This window comes from Lepidochelys olivacea, assembly GCF_965140295.1.
Source record: "Lepidochelys olivacea isolate rLepOli2 genome assembly, chromosome: 7".
Taxonomy (NCBI): Eukaryota; Metazoa; Chordata; order Testudines; family Cheloniidae; genus Lepidochelys; species Lepidochelys olivacea.
Window position 1 is genome coordinate 96,449,518 of NC_140417.1, and position 18,799 is coordinate 96,468,316.

General features: G+C 39.3%; 1 protein-coding gene across 1 annotated transcript in view; it reads right to left on the reverse strand.

Annotated features, from left to right (window-relative positions):
• Positions 1–4,258: 4,258 nt before the first annotated feature.
• ADGRA1 (adhesion G protein-coupled receptor A1) overlaps positions 4,259–18,799 on the reverse strand; it is a 464,598-nt gene continuing 450,057 nt past the window's right edge. Inside the window, exons 18-19 of the mRNA XM_084634535.1 lie at positions 10,081–10,176; positions 4,259–5,733 (exon numbers count right to left, since the gene is read on the reverse strand). Coding sequence (XP_084490661.1) covers positions 4,512–5,733; positions 10,081–10,176 — 1,318 coding nt within the window. The 3' untranslated portion in view covers positions 4,259–4,511. The remainder of the gene's footprint in view (positions 5,734–10,080; positions 10,177–18,799) is intronic.

Consider the following 18,799-nt stretch of genomic DNA (forward strand, 5'->3'; position numbering starts at 1 on the left):
ATTTATCAGGGAGGGTGGACCGCTTTAGAAATTGCAGAAGCTTGAAGACCAAATCCTGACCTTTCCCATTAGGCAGCAGTAAAAGCTGCTTTAGCACTTCTATTTCATTTATGCTGTCTGCTTGGACCAGACCAATCCTGAGGACATTCAGGTTGTGTGGGAAGGTGGGGGTGAATTTACTCACTTTCACCTGGAGGTGCAGTAATTTCTGCAGAGAAGATATAGAGCAAGGAGAGAAGAGGGGACCAAAATGTATCTCTACATTTTACACACACACACACACACACACACACACACACACACACACACACACACACACACACACACACACACACACACACACACATTTATACCTTGGTAAGAGTGCAGCTGGCTTTGAAGAATCATGGGGGATTATGCCCTTCTCCATCTTCCAATCTCCAAGGTGCAGTGATTCTTCTCTATAATGCACACCAACATGCTCCTGATGACATCTCATTCTGGAACTTTTGAGTGGGCCTGGCTTTTTCTGTCAAAAAACCCCTTCTGTCTTCAAAATCTGCTTAGATTTATCCAGAATCCCCCACTGATTCTTTGAAGGAAGGAACATGCTGCACTGTGGAGCTAAAGAAGCACTGAGCACTAACAGGACCGCCATGACAACATCCTCAAGTGTTCAGGGAGCACAGCATTATCGACTCCATCCCAGGGCACAGATCAAAGGGTGCCAACCATTGAGCAGCTTTGTGGCTGAACCTCAGGGGGTATTTCCCTCATGATATACTCATGCTTCTCTGGCCACATGGCTCTACTAGACTATTTAGCTCCATCTGGGCTCTGGATGCTCCTGGACCAGGATTTGTTCCTGAGTCTCGAAGTGAAAGTTGCTTAGACTCAATGGTGAGAATGACTATGTGAACACCTGGGAACCGCACCTGGGAACATGCCCCAGGCACAATTTTCAAACATTCATAATTTATTTCCATATTGAATTTCTTTACATGAGGTTAAGCAGGAATTCCTCATGCAAAACTGCATGTGTGCCATGATCCAAGTCTTAAAAGAAAGCCACTTTGAGGTGCCCAAAACTGAACTAATTAAAACTGGAAGCTGTGTACATACACAGAGTTAAGAATACATCCATCATAAGAAATTGGAGTAATAAATTTGATCCCTAATTACCTTTATTTAACGTTCAGTATAAATGTGAATTACTAAACCTCAAGTGATCTGTCTGGCAGAGAATTTTTTAAAAGTTTATGCTTTCTTGGATTATATCATCATGGGAGTTACATGGGAAACAGTAATTGCCACACTGGATTTGACCCATGATCCATCTAGTCCAGTATTCTATCTCCAACAGTTAAGAGTAAGACAGAACTTTAATTTTAACCCCCTGTTGTCAATTGCCTGTATCATTCTCAGAAAATTACCTTTGGGGCTGAAATTTCTCATGCTTTGTCTCAGGCCAGGAAGTGATCTATAAAAATCTGTTCTGCCACTTTTGTGTTATTCATGCACAACTAAAACTAATGTTAGTATTCAGGTGGGTTACATGTGCATGTCCAGGAGGGAATTTGTTAGTACAATATATCTGCTATACTGTATGTATTTCACTGACTTTATTTTTATGTCATAAGAAATCAGGTAAAGTCAATGATTCACTGACTCTAAATGACAAAAAAACCAACAACAATTAAATGATCCCATTTATCTTGGAAAAAAAAAGTCAAAAGCACAGAAAGAATTTTGGTCAAATCTGATGTTATAAAACATGTTGTAATTTATTTAATATCATGTTCTCCTACTCTGTAGTTATATATTTCTGAAAAAATAATATGCAAACAGATTATTGCATAACACATCTTTTCCAAATTAGCCCCAAAATATTTACTAAATTAATATTTTAACACAATAAGAAAGGTGTTTTCATATTTAATGTTAATTTTCCAGAGAGTTTTATCACATAAGATATTCTGTGGAAAGCAGCACCTATTTTACTTCTTTGTAAGCCATTATGAAGATCATACACAAGCCTCTCAGACAAAACAACACGAGTGACAGAAACGCAAGCTGAATAAAGAACTTCACTGGGTGTGTTCTAGCAAAGTGAATATTTCACCTGGCCATGTATGTGGGATATTTTGCATAATGATCTATAGACCCTCTAGGATTCATCTATTACAGCATAGATATATACTGCTGAGATACAGAGAAGTGGTATTTAGCATTATGTCTATGCTTGGTTAGGGCTCACTGTCTATGTGAAATGAGAATAAAATAATATTAAAATGAAAATAATTATTAAACAGAAAATATTGCATTATGCAAACAATGAAAATACTGTATTTTAGTTTTGAGACAGTTCAAGCACATACAGCATATACATAATAAAGCATAGTTTTTTTTTTAATTCCCCCCATCACTTAAAGAAGCAGTCATGAAAAGGTTGTATACTGGTTTAGAACTCAACAACCAACTAGTGCATTCTTCCTGCTCTTTTAAAGACACACATAATAGGAAATGGATACATTACACTGCTGTAGTTTACAATATATATTTCAAATTTACAAAAATACAGAAAAACAAGATTTCTTGCACTCAGATACTGAGCATTAACCCTTTGAGTACTAATTCCCACCTGCAACACTGCAGAACACATTTGTCTGACTTATGCACTTTTATAACATTGCAACAATTATAATTGTCACCTATATGTACACTGTTAGGAAATGTTTTCCTATATAATTTAAAAAAAAAAGAGTAGGGACTAATAAACTGCAGCTAACAGACAAATGATGGGTTGAGGCATGTTAGTATTTCTGCAAAATATACATTGTAAATTGATGCTCCATCAAGGGGCTGTTATTATTTGTTCTGTGCTCTATAGCAATGTATCAGTTACCCAAGCCTGTGTTAGGATATGACAGACTTGTTCATATGGCCATACAACATTGTGCTTTGTCTTTTTATTTATGAAACCACTTCTCTCCTTTCATTGCAGACATTTTTCTTCCAGCTATATGTTTTTATTCACATTATATAACTCATTCTTACTTTGCAGCCTTCTTATTTTAAAAAGGAGTTTCATTTCACATAAGGATAATTATAATTCAGATCTGTCCTGTGAGTTGACGCTTTGTGTACAGACATTCATGGACAAAGAATTTCTTGCCAAAAGCCTTGTTAACAGAGAATGTTAGTGACCCTAAAATGCCCTATGGTTGAGCGGAATTAATGAACACAAGTAACTGCTTTTGAAGGTCAAATTTGCATTAAAGGATAAAGACAATCTGAAATTTGCTGGGAGGGAAAGTGGCTTTCACATAAGATGTGAAATTAATAAATTAGTATCTGGAAAGTTATGTTTCTGGAAAATGATTAAACGTTCACTTTCCTGACAACTCTGGACTACATTGTTCATATGATTAAATAGACAATATAGTATATATACAGTCTCTCTGAAGTAGAGTAAGCTATTTTTAAGAAAATGACAGTAGTCCTCAAAGAGTTAATGATAAAACTGCTCTACCTAAACAGATTTTGAAAGGTTACTGTGAAACAGCTTACAGATTTGTTCAAAAGGCATACTTTACAAAGAAGTGTAAAACTTGTTGAGACAATTGCTATTACACTGCACAGCGTCACATACAATGAGTAGTGCATGCTCTGTAAAGACATTAGAGTGGACCCTTATCAAAGCTATCATATAACCTTATACAAAGGATTGTGCCACTTAAACTAGTGCTTTAGTGATTTTTTGTAGATTCATAATGCTCTAGATTAAATACCAACAGGGTTTCCACAGCCTTTTACAATACTTGTTTTTACATATGTAACACTAGAACACAGCAAATGGTATATCCTGACATATGTCATGCAAAACACAACCAATACAGCACCATAGGTGTAACAGACATTACCTAGTACTTCTCTCCAACAAGAAAAGAGGCATAACAGAGACTGTACATTACATGATTTTACAGGCCATATGCTACAGAAGATCTTTAGAGGCAGTATCACTTTGTAGGGCTAAAAAGCTGTATCAATAATTTATTAAAATCCTGCTCCTCATTTCTTTTATTGTAACTTCTGATTAAAATCCATGGCACAGTAATAATATTTTGCTACAAAAATAAATAAGTAAAAGATGCGGATATGTATATAAAAGAGTCTGAAGTTACCTTAGAATTAAAAAAAAAAACCCCAAATAATGAATTAAAAGTGATGTATTTCTAAAGAAATACAGTTCTTTGTTACAAAAGGATATTGCCTCTTATATTCAGTTTTCTAGACTTCAGTTTCAAATTCTCTCCCAGAACAATTTTCTAACATTCTTTTAAAAATAACTTCACTTTTAAAACACTGCCACTACTTCTCTCTTTTAGTCGCTCATTCAGAAAACAGAAATAAAGGTGTAAAACCTGTACAATTTGTTGATGTGCTACACAAATGTAATCTTATTCAGTTTAGAATAAAAACAAAACTGAAGATGATCTGAGTTGAAAAAAGACAATATAGTGGCCCATGAACTACACAGTAGTTTCATTCTTCCAAGGACCAGTTTTGATATTTCCTGTACTATCTGAACTGTATATCATGGCTTCATGCACATTTCCCTTGAGAATTCCATTGTGATTAGTTGTATTAAATGGCAATGATTGTGTCCGCGGATGCATCTCAAAATGAGCTGTATGGTGCACAGTGTCACTTTCTGGGATTTTAGCACAACTGTATATTACAGTACTTGCATCGCTACTTTCAGGCTGGTTGATAGTAGGATATGCATCACTTTTCGCACAGCAAGCCCGTCTGTGCCCTGACTGACTATCATGCGTGCTGTGTGGACTGTCTGTATGTGAACTGTGGATGCTACCATCAATGCTCGAAGGAATGTGATAGGCATATTCTCTTTCTCCTGCAGATCTATGTCGACTGAAGTAACGTGGTTTAGTTCTGCTTTTCAGACATCTGTGAATGTGCATGTTGGGCCTGAAAGTTCCCTCGTTATGCACATGTATATGAGCTTCATCATCCAAAAGTTGATCACAGTGCATTTTTGCACAACATGGTGTAACTGGTGAAAGGCAGTTAACATGGTTTTGAACAGCTTGTAGATTAGTAAGCTTGCAGTGATTAGCAGGTGGATGATTAAAAACAGCTGATTTGTTAGGACATGGTGACTCTTGAAGACAAGGTGCATGAACCTGCGTGTCCCCATTGACATTAACCTTTGGGCGGACATTAACTTGTACAGAATATGTGCTTCTTCTAGATGTGCAACAGGACCACCAGCAATGCCATACATCATCTCGCTTTGCACAGTGATGGATGAGGATGAAAAGCCCTAAGGTCACACAAAATGCTCCATAGAGGCAGCTAAATATCATATCCAAGAAATGTCCTTGAGATACAGCAAGCGCTCCAAAGGTCCAAGTGGCAGTAAACAAGAACAAAGTGAATGCCGCAGCTCGAAGCTGAGCCTTAAACGAGTGCTCGTTTTCCAACAAAGAAGAAGAAATCATGGAGCACGTTGTCTGGGAAACTGACCCAGTGTCCGTAATATGACTACGGCCCACTTCAGTACTTGCCAACCTCTGCTGATCTTCTGTCCTTTCTCTTAATTCATACTTGCGTTCTGGATGACGCTTCAATTGCACGTATGTGCAGAGAAAGTAAACACAGGTGACTAGCACAATGAATGCTACTGGCCCATAAAATGCACCAAGGCTAGGTTCCCAAGCCATCCAACAACTGCAAACAAACAAACAAAAAAGTGAAAGTCAAATTAATTTTTAAACCCAAATTTGACATAATGGACAATAACTTCTCATATGTACAATACATTGGTTTTCCCTTAACAGCATGATATCCCCTTGATGTGTATGGAGAGCTCCCATTAATGTCAAGGAAACTATTAAATGTTAGCAATGGGAGGGAGAGAATATGATAATTAAGGTTCATTATTCTGAGTCATCACCCTCAGTCCCATTAAACACATATTTAGACTGAGATAGTTTGGACTGAGGCTGTAGAGCAGACTCATTAATTGCTCTCTAAGTGGTCTCGGTGCCACTGCAGGGGACAGAACATCACACCCAGGAGGTGTGTGTGTTACACTAAGACTCTCGGCCTCACCTTGCTTTCTGACCTCCAGTCTCCAAAAGCAGTCTGACTGACCCTGACTCTGTCCTCCTGATTCCCACCTGGTAACTGCCTCTGATATCCAGTCTCTGACTCCAGCCTGCCTCTGACTCTTACGTATTGATCCCAGCTCTAGCAATTATTCTGATTCCTGCTCACTGACTACCACTTTGTGGCTGTCCTTGACTTGCGGACACCAGCTCAGTTGTGACCAAAAGGCCAGACCACTTATGCCCCCGGCCCTTTACACTGGGGTCATGAGGCAGCAGGAGTTACTTCAACCCTAGTGCTGTAGTCATTCAAGTAGTGTGGAGAAAAGATAACAAGACGGTGTTCCTTTTCTATTTATTTCAAACAAAACAGCAACACATGCTAGCTGCGGGGTGTTGGGGAAAGGAAGAAGTCCCTTTCTGTTGCCCAATATGATTGCTATTTGGGATAACCTTCTCTCCCAGATGACACTCTTCTATTTCTCTTTGACTGAGTCCCATTTCTGAAACAAGAATTCTCTTAAACCTGCACCGACTCTTTTACAGTCTCTCCTGAGGCCCATTGACATTTAAACAAGGGAGGAGCCCACCATGAGCAAATGATCACTTCCACAGAAATGCAGATGTTGAGATGGATGAGTGGTATAAGCAAGAAAGACCATATGTGGAATATGTTTGTTAGAGACAAGCTCAAAGTAACAGTCTAATGGAAAAATGAGGGCATGCAGGCTTAGAGGGTTTGGTCATGTAAACCACAGTCCTGACAACTACATAGGTAAGAGAGTCCAGCAGATCAAGATTGAAGGAAAAAGCCAGAGAGGCTGACCCAAGAAAAAGTGGTGGGATGTTATAAAAGAAGACATTATTATGTGGTATGATAGGGGATACGGCATTAAACAGAGCACTTTGGAAGGAGAGGATTCAGAGTGGACCCAATTTGATGCAAGGAAGAAGAACAAGAAGGGCCCACTCTCCTGCTGGGAGGTAGACAAGGTTCATTGCCTTCCCAAAGTCATTCTCCAGAGTTCACTATCTACATATGGCATTCAGAGTGATAGGTAACTTAGGCCACGTCTACACTACCCGCCGGATCGGCGGGTAACCATCAATCTATCGGGGATCGATTTATCGCGTCTAGTGAAGATGTGATAAATCGATACCCGATCGCTCTGCCGTTGACTCCGGAACTCTACCACAGCGAGAGGTGGAAGCAGAGTCAATGGGAGAGCGGCAGCCGTCGATCCTGCACCGCAAGGACGCAAAGTAAGTGATTCTAAGTCGATCTAAGATATGTCGACTTCAGCTACGCTATTCTCGTAGCTGAAGTTGCGTACCTTAGATCAATCCCCCCCCCAGCGTAGGCCAGGCCTTAGACTATTTGACGTGGGCTCCATAACACAGAAAATCTTATGCATGTCAACAATGGGCCCTTAGGGAAAGGAAAGTGGCATGGAAGAGGCATGATACTTTATTTACAGTATTAGAGTACTTATTCACAGTCCACTAATAAAAAATTAGAGTATTAGAAGTACTTATTCACAGTCCACTAATAAAAAATAGGGTTAGTCATTTATAACCAGAGGTGTATATGATTCTTTACAAGGAGAACAGAAGTCCCCAATTTTGGATGTGGTCCATCTAATACAATGGTTCTGCAACTTTTCCATGCCAGGACTCCCTCTCACCACACTCTCATGTAGCCAGAATCCCCTCGACCATTTTGTAATATGAGTGGTCATACTCTCTGGGTTCAGAACCCCCGCATCTAACAAAATTCAGCCTTGGTGTGTTTTGGTCAGCTTTAGTAGCATTTACATTTGATTATTACATTTACATTTTTGATTCTGGACTCTGATCTTTAAGAAATGCACACAAGTTATTTTTTATTTCATAAGCACAAGAGGGTTTAAGGTATTATGCCCTTCTGGCAAAAGACCAAGGTGATTTTACTCCCAGGGTCATAAGAAAACAGGTTAACTCCTACTTTTCATTTGATAAGTGTGAAGCACTGATATATGTGCATACATTAAATAAACTCCAATGTTGCACATTTGATGCAAAGTGAAAACCAGAATATTCCCCAGTAGAACATTGTCTCAGGATGTTGTTGGTTCACGTGGAATCTCATCAGGATCACTTCAAAAATCAGTTCCTCAGTTCCATAAAAAACATGTTGAAGTTACTGCATCTACATTTTGATGTGTTAATATTATTAAAAATGAATCAGGCATATAACCCACTGTGCTGCTGTTCAATTTGTATCTTTCCTAGACAATTTTATAACCATCCTTCACCTGCTTTCCGTTTTCTGTACAGATTGTGATATCTGGTATTGATTGTCTATGATTAAAGTGATTAAAGTAGTACAACCTCTCTAACTGTGCCAAAATAAAAAATGTCTCACAGATTTATGAAGATAAATAATCAAGTCTTTAATATATTGTTGATTATAAATTATTGTCTAATTGTACATGTTTGAATAAATATGTTTTGAATATATGACAGGCATGGTCTGAGTAGGTACCAGTCTAAGCAGATCAAGTTGCCTAGTTTAGTAGTTGTCTACTAATTTACTGTCAGGTTTTACAATTTCATTCTCTCTGAAAATGATTTTGAAAGGTCAAATATTTAATTATTATATCTTTCACTTTGTTTCCAGACAACTCTATTTCTACTCATTCCATGGCTGCTTTGAGATGTGTCAAGATGCATTTTCAAAGCACCGTAGCATTAATTGAAACTGAATCCCTTCCAAGAATCCGTATACCTGTATTGACAGAATGGACTGAAAGTTCCATTAAAGCACTGATCACTGGCATGATGAATCATCTCTGTGCAATCAGTGTCAATTGTTATTCTAAACCACTTCCTGTTCAGCTCTTCTGGAAAAAGCCTGTTGGTGGCCTCCTTTGGCACTCCCCACCCCCAGGCAACAAGAGCAAATAATGTAGCTAAGGTGCCTGAAGCACCAACACGTAACAGCTGTACAGCCACCTTGGTCAGACTGGGTACTAGAAGGTTGGTTCATAACTGCAAGACAATATTGCTGGGATGTTTCTGGGTTGCTGAAAACCCAAGAATGTTTTTTTAAGGGAAAAAATATAATTTTTAAAAAAAATAATTTTATTGAAATTACATTAACAATTTCTTCACTTACAAAGAATAGTCTCTCTCTCCTTTTAAGGTTGGCAGCTAAAAGTGTCAATAGCGCCCCTTAAAAAATACTATGCATTAGGTATTTTGTAGCAGTCATAATGAAACTAAGCAAAATGTGGAGGGACAACATCTGGGCACCAAATACGTGCATGCAAGTGGGGGTTTCTGGTCAGCTCAGTGAAGTGTGGTACTTATTCCTCTTATACCAGCTGGTGTACATGGGGGTGTCCCTTCATCATTGCCCCCTTTTGGGTTTCTCTGATGAGAGTCAGACAGTGAGCATTGTGACTGTTCATTGCACAAGTGGGCAAGAAGTAGGGAAGGTCATGTTGAGCTGTTGAGCCCCACCCTGTGCAAACCCAAGCAGAGCCAATTATAGTCTGGTTGCACTGGTTTGAATAGGAGAATACATGGTAAATCAAACAGTAGTTAGAGGCATAATCAAGATTTTGTTGTTTCTGATTGGCTAGTGTGGTCCTTTTTATACAATACATGCAACAATACATGATTATAGTGAATGTAGAAACAACAGGTCTGATTCTCTTCTCATTTACGCTGGTGTAAATCAAATGTAACTCTATTGATATCAGTGAAATCAAACTGGTATAAAACCGTTGGTAAGTGAGCCAAGCATCAGACCGCAAAGTAAGACAATGATTTTTCACAGCCATTATTCCATGCAGGCAAATATGGAATTTTATCTTAAAGTTTTATGTTTCTGTCCCTTATGAAGGCAGTAACATTTATCAGCATCTGACAGAGACATATTACTTATTTCTGAGAGTATTTTATTACAATGCTATATACTTACTATGGGGCATTGCCTTCAATTCCATAATTATTGATGTTGGTCGCTGCTGTAATCCCACATATAATAAAAGGAACACCTCCACTAATTAGATAAAATCTGTCAAGAGATAACAATTGATATTTTAATTTTCTTGGTTTGCAATTGCTAGAATTTTTTTTAAACAGTTTTTCTTTCTTGATGTTTTGTAAAAAGATAACAATGAACAATATAGCCTGAAACATTAAATATCAGAGACATAAGATCAGAAAATCAAGAAAATAAAATAGTTTTGAAAACCCTGAAAGCCCAGTATGAAGCAATAGCAGAGGGCTAATGTTTGCATTGATCCATTTCAGAATTTCCTCACAATCTCTTGACTTGTAGTTTCAATATGTATAATTACACTCCAAAAAGAACCTCAGTAATGAGAGAAAACAATGAGGAGTCCTTGTGGCACCTTAGAGACTAACAAATTCATTAGGGCATAAGCTTTTGTGGGTTAAAACCCACTTCATCAGATGCATGGAGTGGAAAATACAGTAGGGAGGTATAAATACACAACATATGAAAAGATGGGATTTGCCTTACCAAGTAGGGGATCAGCGCTAACTAGACAATTCAATTAAGCTGGAAGCGGGCTATTCTCAACAGTTGACAAGAAGGGGTGGAAATCACTGTTCTAGTGCTACTGAGGCCAATGTAATCAAGGTGGCCCATTTCAAACAGTTGACAAGAAGGTGTGAGTATCAGCAGGGTGGAATTAGTTTTTGTAGTGACCCATCCACTCACAGTCGTTATTCAGGCCTAATTTGATGATGTCCAGTTTGCAAATTAATTACAACATCTCAAATAATAAGTTATTCCTTCTACTTAAATGTTTTTGCTTTATATACATATATGCACTATAAATTCAGAAAGTACAGCCAGGTCAGCTGTTTATGGTCTATATCCAACATAAATTTTCTCAGAAGCTTCTGTCCTACAGAGGTTCTGGGGTCACGAAAACTGTTCCTAGCTGACAACTCTGAAATGGAGGAGAAAAAGAGGTGGTCCATTGGGCAAAGCTTGCCCTCCAAACAGGGATGCCTTGCTAACTGTGATGAGGGCCCTTCCCGCTAAGGTCTGGAAATCAAGATGATAAAACCTCTTTCTGCCTACTGCTCCTCACCAGTGAAGGGTGGTGGGACAGCACTCTAACAATTTAATGCCCTAATCCTGCATCTGTATCCATGCGGGCAAACCTCTGAACCCCTGATCCCGACCTCACAAAAATCTAACAAAATATACATTTTAATATCTTTCTTTTGTAACTTGTATGAAAAGAACGGAACACATAATTTCACAGCCATTTAACTGGTTAAACACCACTTTACTTGGATCCAAATTAATTCCAATAAGAGGAATACATACTAATACTATCCTAGTTAAGCCACAGTCATTACCATTCACTATAATTAGGCTAAATTAGATTCCTAGGAGATGTCCTTTGAAGCAGCCATCCTGTTTTATGATGTTCAAATTCAGCAGAGTGTACTGTAATATTATTTTACATTTGCATAGCACCTTCCCTCCAAAGCAAACAGCAAATTATGCATATAATGCAGCACTGAACTGCTGTGACCTCTGAGACAGAGAGCAGCAGCCAACTGGTGCACAGGAGACTGCAGAATAGTTATGGTGGAAAGGAATTTTGTTCAGTGGCCCAAGGAGAAAACTCAAATTTTACTAAAAGAAAAGGAGCACTTGTGGCACCTTAGAGACTAACAAATTTATTTGAGCATAAGCTTTCGTGAGCTACAGCTCACTTCATCGGAAGCATCTGATGAAGTGAGCTGTAGCTCACGAAAGCTTATGCTCAAATAAATTTGTTAGTCTCTAAGGAGCCACAAGTAGTCCTTTTCTTTTTATGAATACAGACTAACATGGCTGCTACTCTGAAACCTGTCAAATTTTACAGACAGTGTTAGGCTTTTTAATATCCACGCAGAGAACTTTAGTTTGTAGAGTGTTGTTTGAAAAATCCATGCAGTAAGCTCTAGTGAACTCACTTTATCTACCTTTAGGATGAAGGGCTGAGATAACCCTGCTTAGCTTTGAACCTGTGGCTGCACGGACACTACACATTTCAAACCAGAGAATCAAGCCCCTCCTGCAGACCCTGTAAGCTCTGTTGTTGCTCTCTGTGTACATCCTCTCTCATTTCCTATTTAAACCAGCTTTTCTCTCCGCTGAAACAATTCCTTTCTCTTCTCTCACCTCTCAATTATGGAAGGCGGTAGAGTTAAATTATAGGAAAGGATATTTTTTCTTCCCTACCCAGTACTTTCTGCTCCTCCAAACAAAAGGGGAACCTCTTACTTATACAACACATTATTGTGTGAGGTTCTGATCTGAGATTAGAATTTGGTCCCTATATTTTCCAAAGCCCTGTTCAAACATTACATAATCTCACAGTTATTGTAAGATAGAGCTTGGGCAGATCGGCGAAACAGAGGTAGAGTGAGTGGAAGTGACTGCCCCAAGATCACTCAGAAGGCTAATCAGAATCAGGGTTTTAATCCAGATTCTTTTGGTTCCCAGACCCAAAGTTAGAGGTCACTTTATAAACAGAAAGATCACACAGCAAAGCTTATAGCACACTTTTTCCTAGGGTTCCAAGCTATAAAAAAAAAGCAAAGAAACCTACCAGAAAATTACCTCGCATATGCCTGAAAAATCTTTCAGCTTTTATACCTTAAGCACATTTCCTTCAAACTTGGTTTAACTAGATCTCAATGAGTGCTAAAGAATAAGCAAAGTCCAGACAAAATCCATTCAGCCATTGCTACTTTATGATTATGCAATCATTTTGTGATCTGGGCAGATAGGACAAACATAATGTAATTAATTTATCTTTTTTACATACACAATTCAAAACTGGATGAATGAAGTTCTCAGAAACGTTTTAAAAAATTGCTCTGGGTAGAGACAAAGCATGAAAAATTTCAGACCAATTTGTCTGAGAAAATTATAAGAAACACAAAAATAAGAATGTACAGATCTATATAGGAAATCACATTTCAATCTTAAGTATAGTAGTCACAAAAATTTCACAATATTACTGTTAAGGTTCTTCCCCCACTTTGAACTTTAGGGTACAGATGTGGGGACCTGCATGAAAAACTTTTTAAGCTTATTTTTACTAGCTTAGGTTAAAACTTTTTTAAGGTGTTCTTTAGGCATTTCAGCTGCCACCTCAGCTAAGGGTCCACTGAGCTGCGGCCTCAGCTCTACCATGTATTGGTCAGTAGAGATGTTGTACTCAAGGCAGGCCCTTTCGAAGTTTTCTAAGAAGGCCTCAGTATTATCACCTGCCTTGTAGGTGGGGAACTTTCTGGGATGGGAAGTGGTACCTGGAGAAGGATTGCTAGGGTTTGTTGGTATATTTTGCTGGGCCTTTATCTTCTTCATTTCCTCCACATGCTTTCTTTCTTTTTCCTTCTTTTCCTTCTTTAGCTGCATGAGTTCTATTTGTTTTTTCTGTTTTTTTTGTTTTTTTTTAGCCTGAAATTTGGCTAATTCTAGCTGTAGTCGAGTTGAGGATTTGGCCATTCTAATCTTTCTGTTTTTAACTAACTTTACACCCGAGGTTTAGAAATAAACAAACAAAACTTGGCTGTAAACTTTTGCTGTGCTGGAATAGAGTACCTATTCTCTGATAGTGATTGTCAGCCTACAGAAAAAGACAATTCCCTTGTCTCTGCTCTGGGCCCAAATTAAAGCAAAAAACCTCCAACTACTTGGAAAACTGCTTACCCAGCCCAAAGAAAAAAAAAAATTCTTTTTAAACCTGTGCTCCTTGTAAAACAAAAAAAAAAAATCAAAATCCTAAAAAAAAACCCTGCAACTTTTGTCTCCAGGCAAATGGGTAGAGCACACACCCCCTATTTACTTTTAGGAAGAAAAGAGAAAAAAAAAAACCTCTGGGTTGGAAGACTGTGAATTTCCCTGCAGGAGTTAAGTACCCTGCCTCCAGGCAAAGAAAATCTGCAATTCACAAGATAATCCCCTTTTGTCTCTGCTTGGCCACAAAGCAGAGAGAAACCAAGCTGCTTTCAGTTTCAAAGCTGCCTTCTGGACTTCCTAAAAATTCCTTTTTAAAATCTGTATTTTTAGTTCAAAAAATCTCAACTGGATCTCAAAATGATTTCAGGTTAATCCCACCGCTGCCACCATGTCAAGGTTCCTCCCCCACTCTGAACTCTAGGGTACAGATGTGGGGACCTGCATGAAAAACCTCCTAAGCTTATCTTTACCAGCTTAGGTCAAAACTTCCCCAAGGTAACAAATATTACCCCCGTTATCCTTGGAATGGCCGCTACCACCACCAAACTAATACTGGTTACTGGGGAAGAGCTGTTTGGACGCGTCCTTCCCCCCAAAATACTTCACAAAACCTTGCACCCCACTTCCTGGACAAGGTTTGGTAAAAAGCCTCACCAATTTGCATAGGTGACCACAGACCCAGACCCTTGGATCTTAAGAACAATGAACAATCCTCCCAACACTTGCACCCCCCCTTTCCTGGGAAATGTTGGATAAAAAGCCTCACCAATTTACATAGGTGACCCCAAACTCAAACCCTTGGATCTGAGAACAATGAAAAAGCATTCAGTGTTTTACAAGAAGACTTTTAATAAAAAAATAGAAGTAAATAGAAATAAAGAAATCCCCCCTGTAAAATCAGGATGGTAGATATCTTACAGGGTAATTAGATTTAAAAACATAGAGAACCCCTCTAGGCAAAACTTTAAGTTACAAAAAAGATACACAGACAGAAATAGTTATTCTATTCAGCACAATTCTTTTCTCAGCCATTTAAAGAAATCATAATCTAACACATACCTAGCTAGATTACTTACTAAAAGTTCTAAGACTCCATTCCTGTTCTGTCCCTGGCCAAGACGACTACAGACAGACCCTTTGTTCCTCTCCCTCCTTCCAGCTTTTGAAAGTATCTTGTCTCCTCATTGGTCATTTTGGTCAGGTGCCAGCGAGGTTACCTTTAGCTTCTTAACCCTTTACAGGTGAGAGGAGCTTTCCCCTGGCCAGGAGGGATTTCAAAGGGGTTTACCCTTCCCTTTATATTTATGACAATTACATTCTATAATCTCGCTTTCTATCTAGATACACATTTCTTCTACATTGAATATATACTCTCACACATTGTATATCCTTTAACCTTATAAACACTTCTATTGTACATCTTTGAACACTATAAAATATTAATCTATTTTAGGTTTTCAAAAGAAATATATCATGTCAATATCACACAGGGCACTGTGCTGTGTGCTGGTAATTTTCAGATGCCCTGGAAGCAGTTACCTATACGATGCTCCAGAAATGAGGCAATGTCCAGCCAAATGTCTATCCTGTCACATTGCTAAAAGTAGGAAAATACATTCTAGAAGTGACATAAGGTGAAGTCAAATGCTTTCAATGCATCCAACGTGCACTGTACTGATATCCATCACAGCACAGTGCCTGCCCTGTCTCATTGCTAATTTTTTTTTAAAAAAATCACAGGCTAGAAATGATACTATGTACAAATGATTCTTCAACTATAGTATCAGGCCTCCTCAGGAATAGGAAATAACTCCCCAGAAAATATACGGCAGAGAAATGAAACTGGGTAGCAGATGGATGGCACAAAGCAAAATGAAGACAAAATATGGAGAAATGGGAGTTAAAGTATAAGAACTAGGTTATACGCACTTTGGAGCAGGATTCTTGTTTATCTGTATAGAGACCATAACACTTGGGTGCTGTAAATATTATATTAATGAACAAACAGTAAGTATCTGAAGATTGAAAAAAGAGGAAGAGGCATTGTTCAGGATGGTCCAGAGGAATATAACTAGTAGTTTAGGAAATTTAGACCATTTTTAATGTGGTCTATGAAATATTAGGAGAGTCTGCCAAGAGAAGAAATGGATGAAGGGTCATTATTTGAGTAATTTAAAATGACTGGACAAAGCACTGGAGGAAATAGTGCTGGGGACAATTTGTTAGGAGACTGGACTGTGTGACATAATAGGTTTTTTTCAATCACTAGTAATTATGCAATATTTCATTATTAAAGGGAGAAAATTTATAAATGCAAGTAATTTCTAAGAAGCAGCCAAGAACAGAATTCACAATGCAAAAGAAAGAAAAACCACAATAATGAATAAAAAAGTGAGGAAAAGGTTGATAACAATTAGTAACACTTAGTACTTATAGAGCACCTTTCATCTCAGGAAATTAAAGTGCTTTATAATATTAATTGATTTAACCTTACAAACCCCCGTGTGGTCGATAAGTATTATTAACCTTGTCATACCGATGAGAAAACTAGCAAAGAGAGATAATGTGGTTTGTCCAAGGTCACACAGAAAGTCTCCCTCAGAACCAGACCTCTTGATTCCCAGTCCTGTGATTTAAACACAAGACTGTCTTTCCACCCTGTTAGAGTAAAATGAAGGGAATGGGTCACAATATGCCACCCAGGAAAGAGTTTCCACATCAAGGAGTTTACAAGAAATGGGATTTGCCTCCCCTTGGAGTGAACAAGGGCATCACCCTTCATTAAACTCAGACATCTCCTGGATCTTAAAAGCAGGACTGAGGATTCACAAGGAGGGCTGGGTGGCTCTGTGCTACTCCTGGGGCTTGTTGATGCCCGGGTGTCCCTGCTCATATCTGGCAATTACTCTCTAAAAGCGTTTGACAGCAGGTAGATGGAACCTGTGTGAGTTAAGCCTGACAGTGTTAATCCTAGCTTCCACTTATATTTTCTTCTTGGATTGCCAGGGAATGTCACAAGCATCAGCTTTTCCCCACCCAAATCAATGGAGCCCAAACATTCAGAATTTTGTCCGGGGCGGTGGAGGGGGTGGGAGTGTGTTCCTCTGAGATCAAAGCATGGAGAGTACTGATCAGGTTCAGCTCCTCTCCCTGCAGCATATTTTCTGCTATTTCAACAGATTTTCAATTACTTTCATCTATACAGCAGGAAAAATCAGGGGCAATATTCTTGCCCAATGACACACACACACACAATCCAGTACAGCACCCAGTTTTGTGGTGTGAACTGCAATTATTCCCCATAAAGAAACACACGTCTCTCCATCTCATTCTCGTCTCTTGTTTACTTTCCTATTTTTTTATACCATCAATCTTTTTTCATTCACTTCTTTACAGTTTCCCTTAGCATTTGTTTACTCCCGTAAACTTACCTTATCTCCCTCTAGGTACATATGGGTTTCAGAGCTTGGCTCTGTGTCCTTTGGCTTTTCAGTTTCTAATGACCATCTCCATCTTTGCATACAAGTCACTCAATTTTTTACGGTCCAGTTCTATTTGTGCTTCACTCTCTTTAACTAAGCCTGGCCTAAGCCAGTTTGCACAAAAGGTTTACAGCCAAACCAGTGCCTCCACTTTGAATTTTTATTTCTCCTTTGTTTTACTAACTCTACTTTTTATTTACTGTGTAAACACTGACTCATCACCAGATCTATCTGAAGTGTCTGATCTATGGAATAGATGATGCCATAACAGCTTAGCATTATTTAAAAATGGACAGAGATATGGGCTAACTGTTAAGAGATGGATACATGACATCGGCTTGCCTACACCTCAAACAACAGGTGAAGGTGCTTGCCGTTCAGATCGTGACCTTGTTGGATGCATACAAACTCAGCAGTTGTATCAGCTGCAGGAATGCAGACTGCTAGCTAGAAATAATGCTTCTCATGATTGGGCACTCATTTGACATCTGCATACATTTATTTACTTGAATCATACACTCCTTCCATTTGAAGGAGCACCTATCCTTTGCTCCGGGGGAGACACACACACAAGTTATAAAAATAGACAAATCCTCTAACACCTTTTGTCCAATAATGCATATATATAATAACCCATCAGCTGAAAACATATGTGAGGTCTTTTCAATCTCCCATCAGACTTCCCAGTCCTTTGCAGACACGGAAAATAAATGACCCTTGCAACGTATCCTGCAGTTTGATAAAGGCCAATTGCAGATCTATATGAACCCATGAAAGTCCTGGTTCCATATCTGTGGCCTGGTGAAGATGGAGTTGTGCAGCTGATTAGGAGTTATTTTTCTTATCTTTCCCATTCCCATTCATAAGCGCTCTCTCTGCCTCCACAGGAAAACATCCAGTAACATCAGAGATCAGAGCTAGTTTCACCAACTAGCGTGGCTATTTCATAACTCATGCAAGTTAAAGCTGATAACGTATGCTATCAGCAGTGAAACACACTCGAAGGTAGTAAGATAGAAAAGCCATGCTAGTGGGTGAAACCAGCTCTGATATCCAGGGCCGGCTCTAGGTTTGTTACCGCCCCAAGCAAAAAATTTGCCGCCCCATGCTCAGGTGGGGCTGGGGCTCGCAGGCGGCGCTGGAAGCGGAGGGAGTGATGTCTCCTTCTCCCAGCGCCTGCAGGGGCTTTACCCTTCCCCCGCCCAGCCACGCAGAGAAGCCCCGATATAAGGGGTGGCATAAGGCCGCGCAGCAGCCAGTGCGCAGATGAGGCAGCACAACCCCGGCTCCCCGGCAGGACTCGTCCTCTCCTCGTAGCGGCTGGGCCCTGGCAGCTCAGCATCCCGGGGCTGGGGCTTCCCCTTCCCGCTATGGCTGGGGGCGTGGCGCCCTCGCCCTGTCTAAATGGCGCAGCTCTGAGAGCACAACTGCCC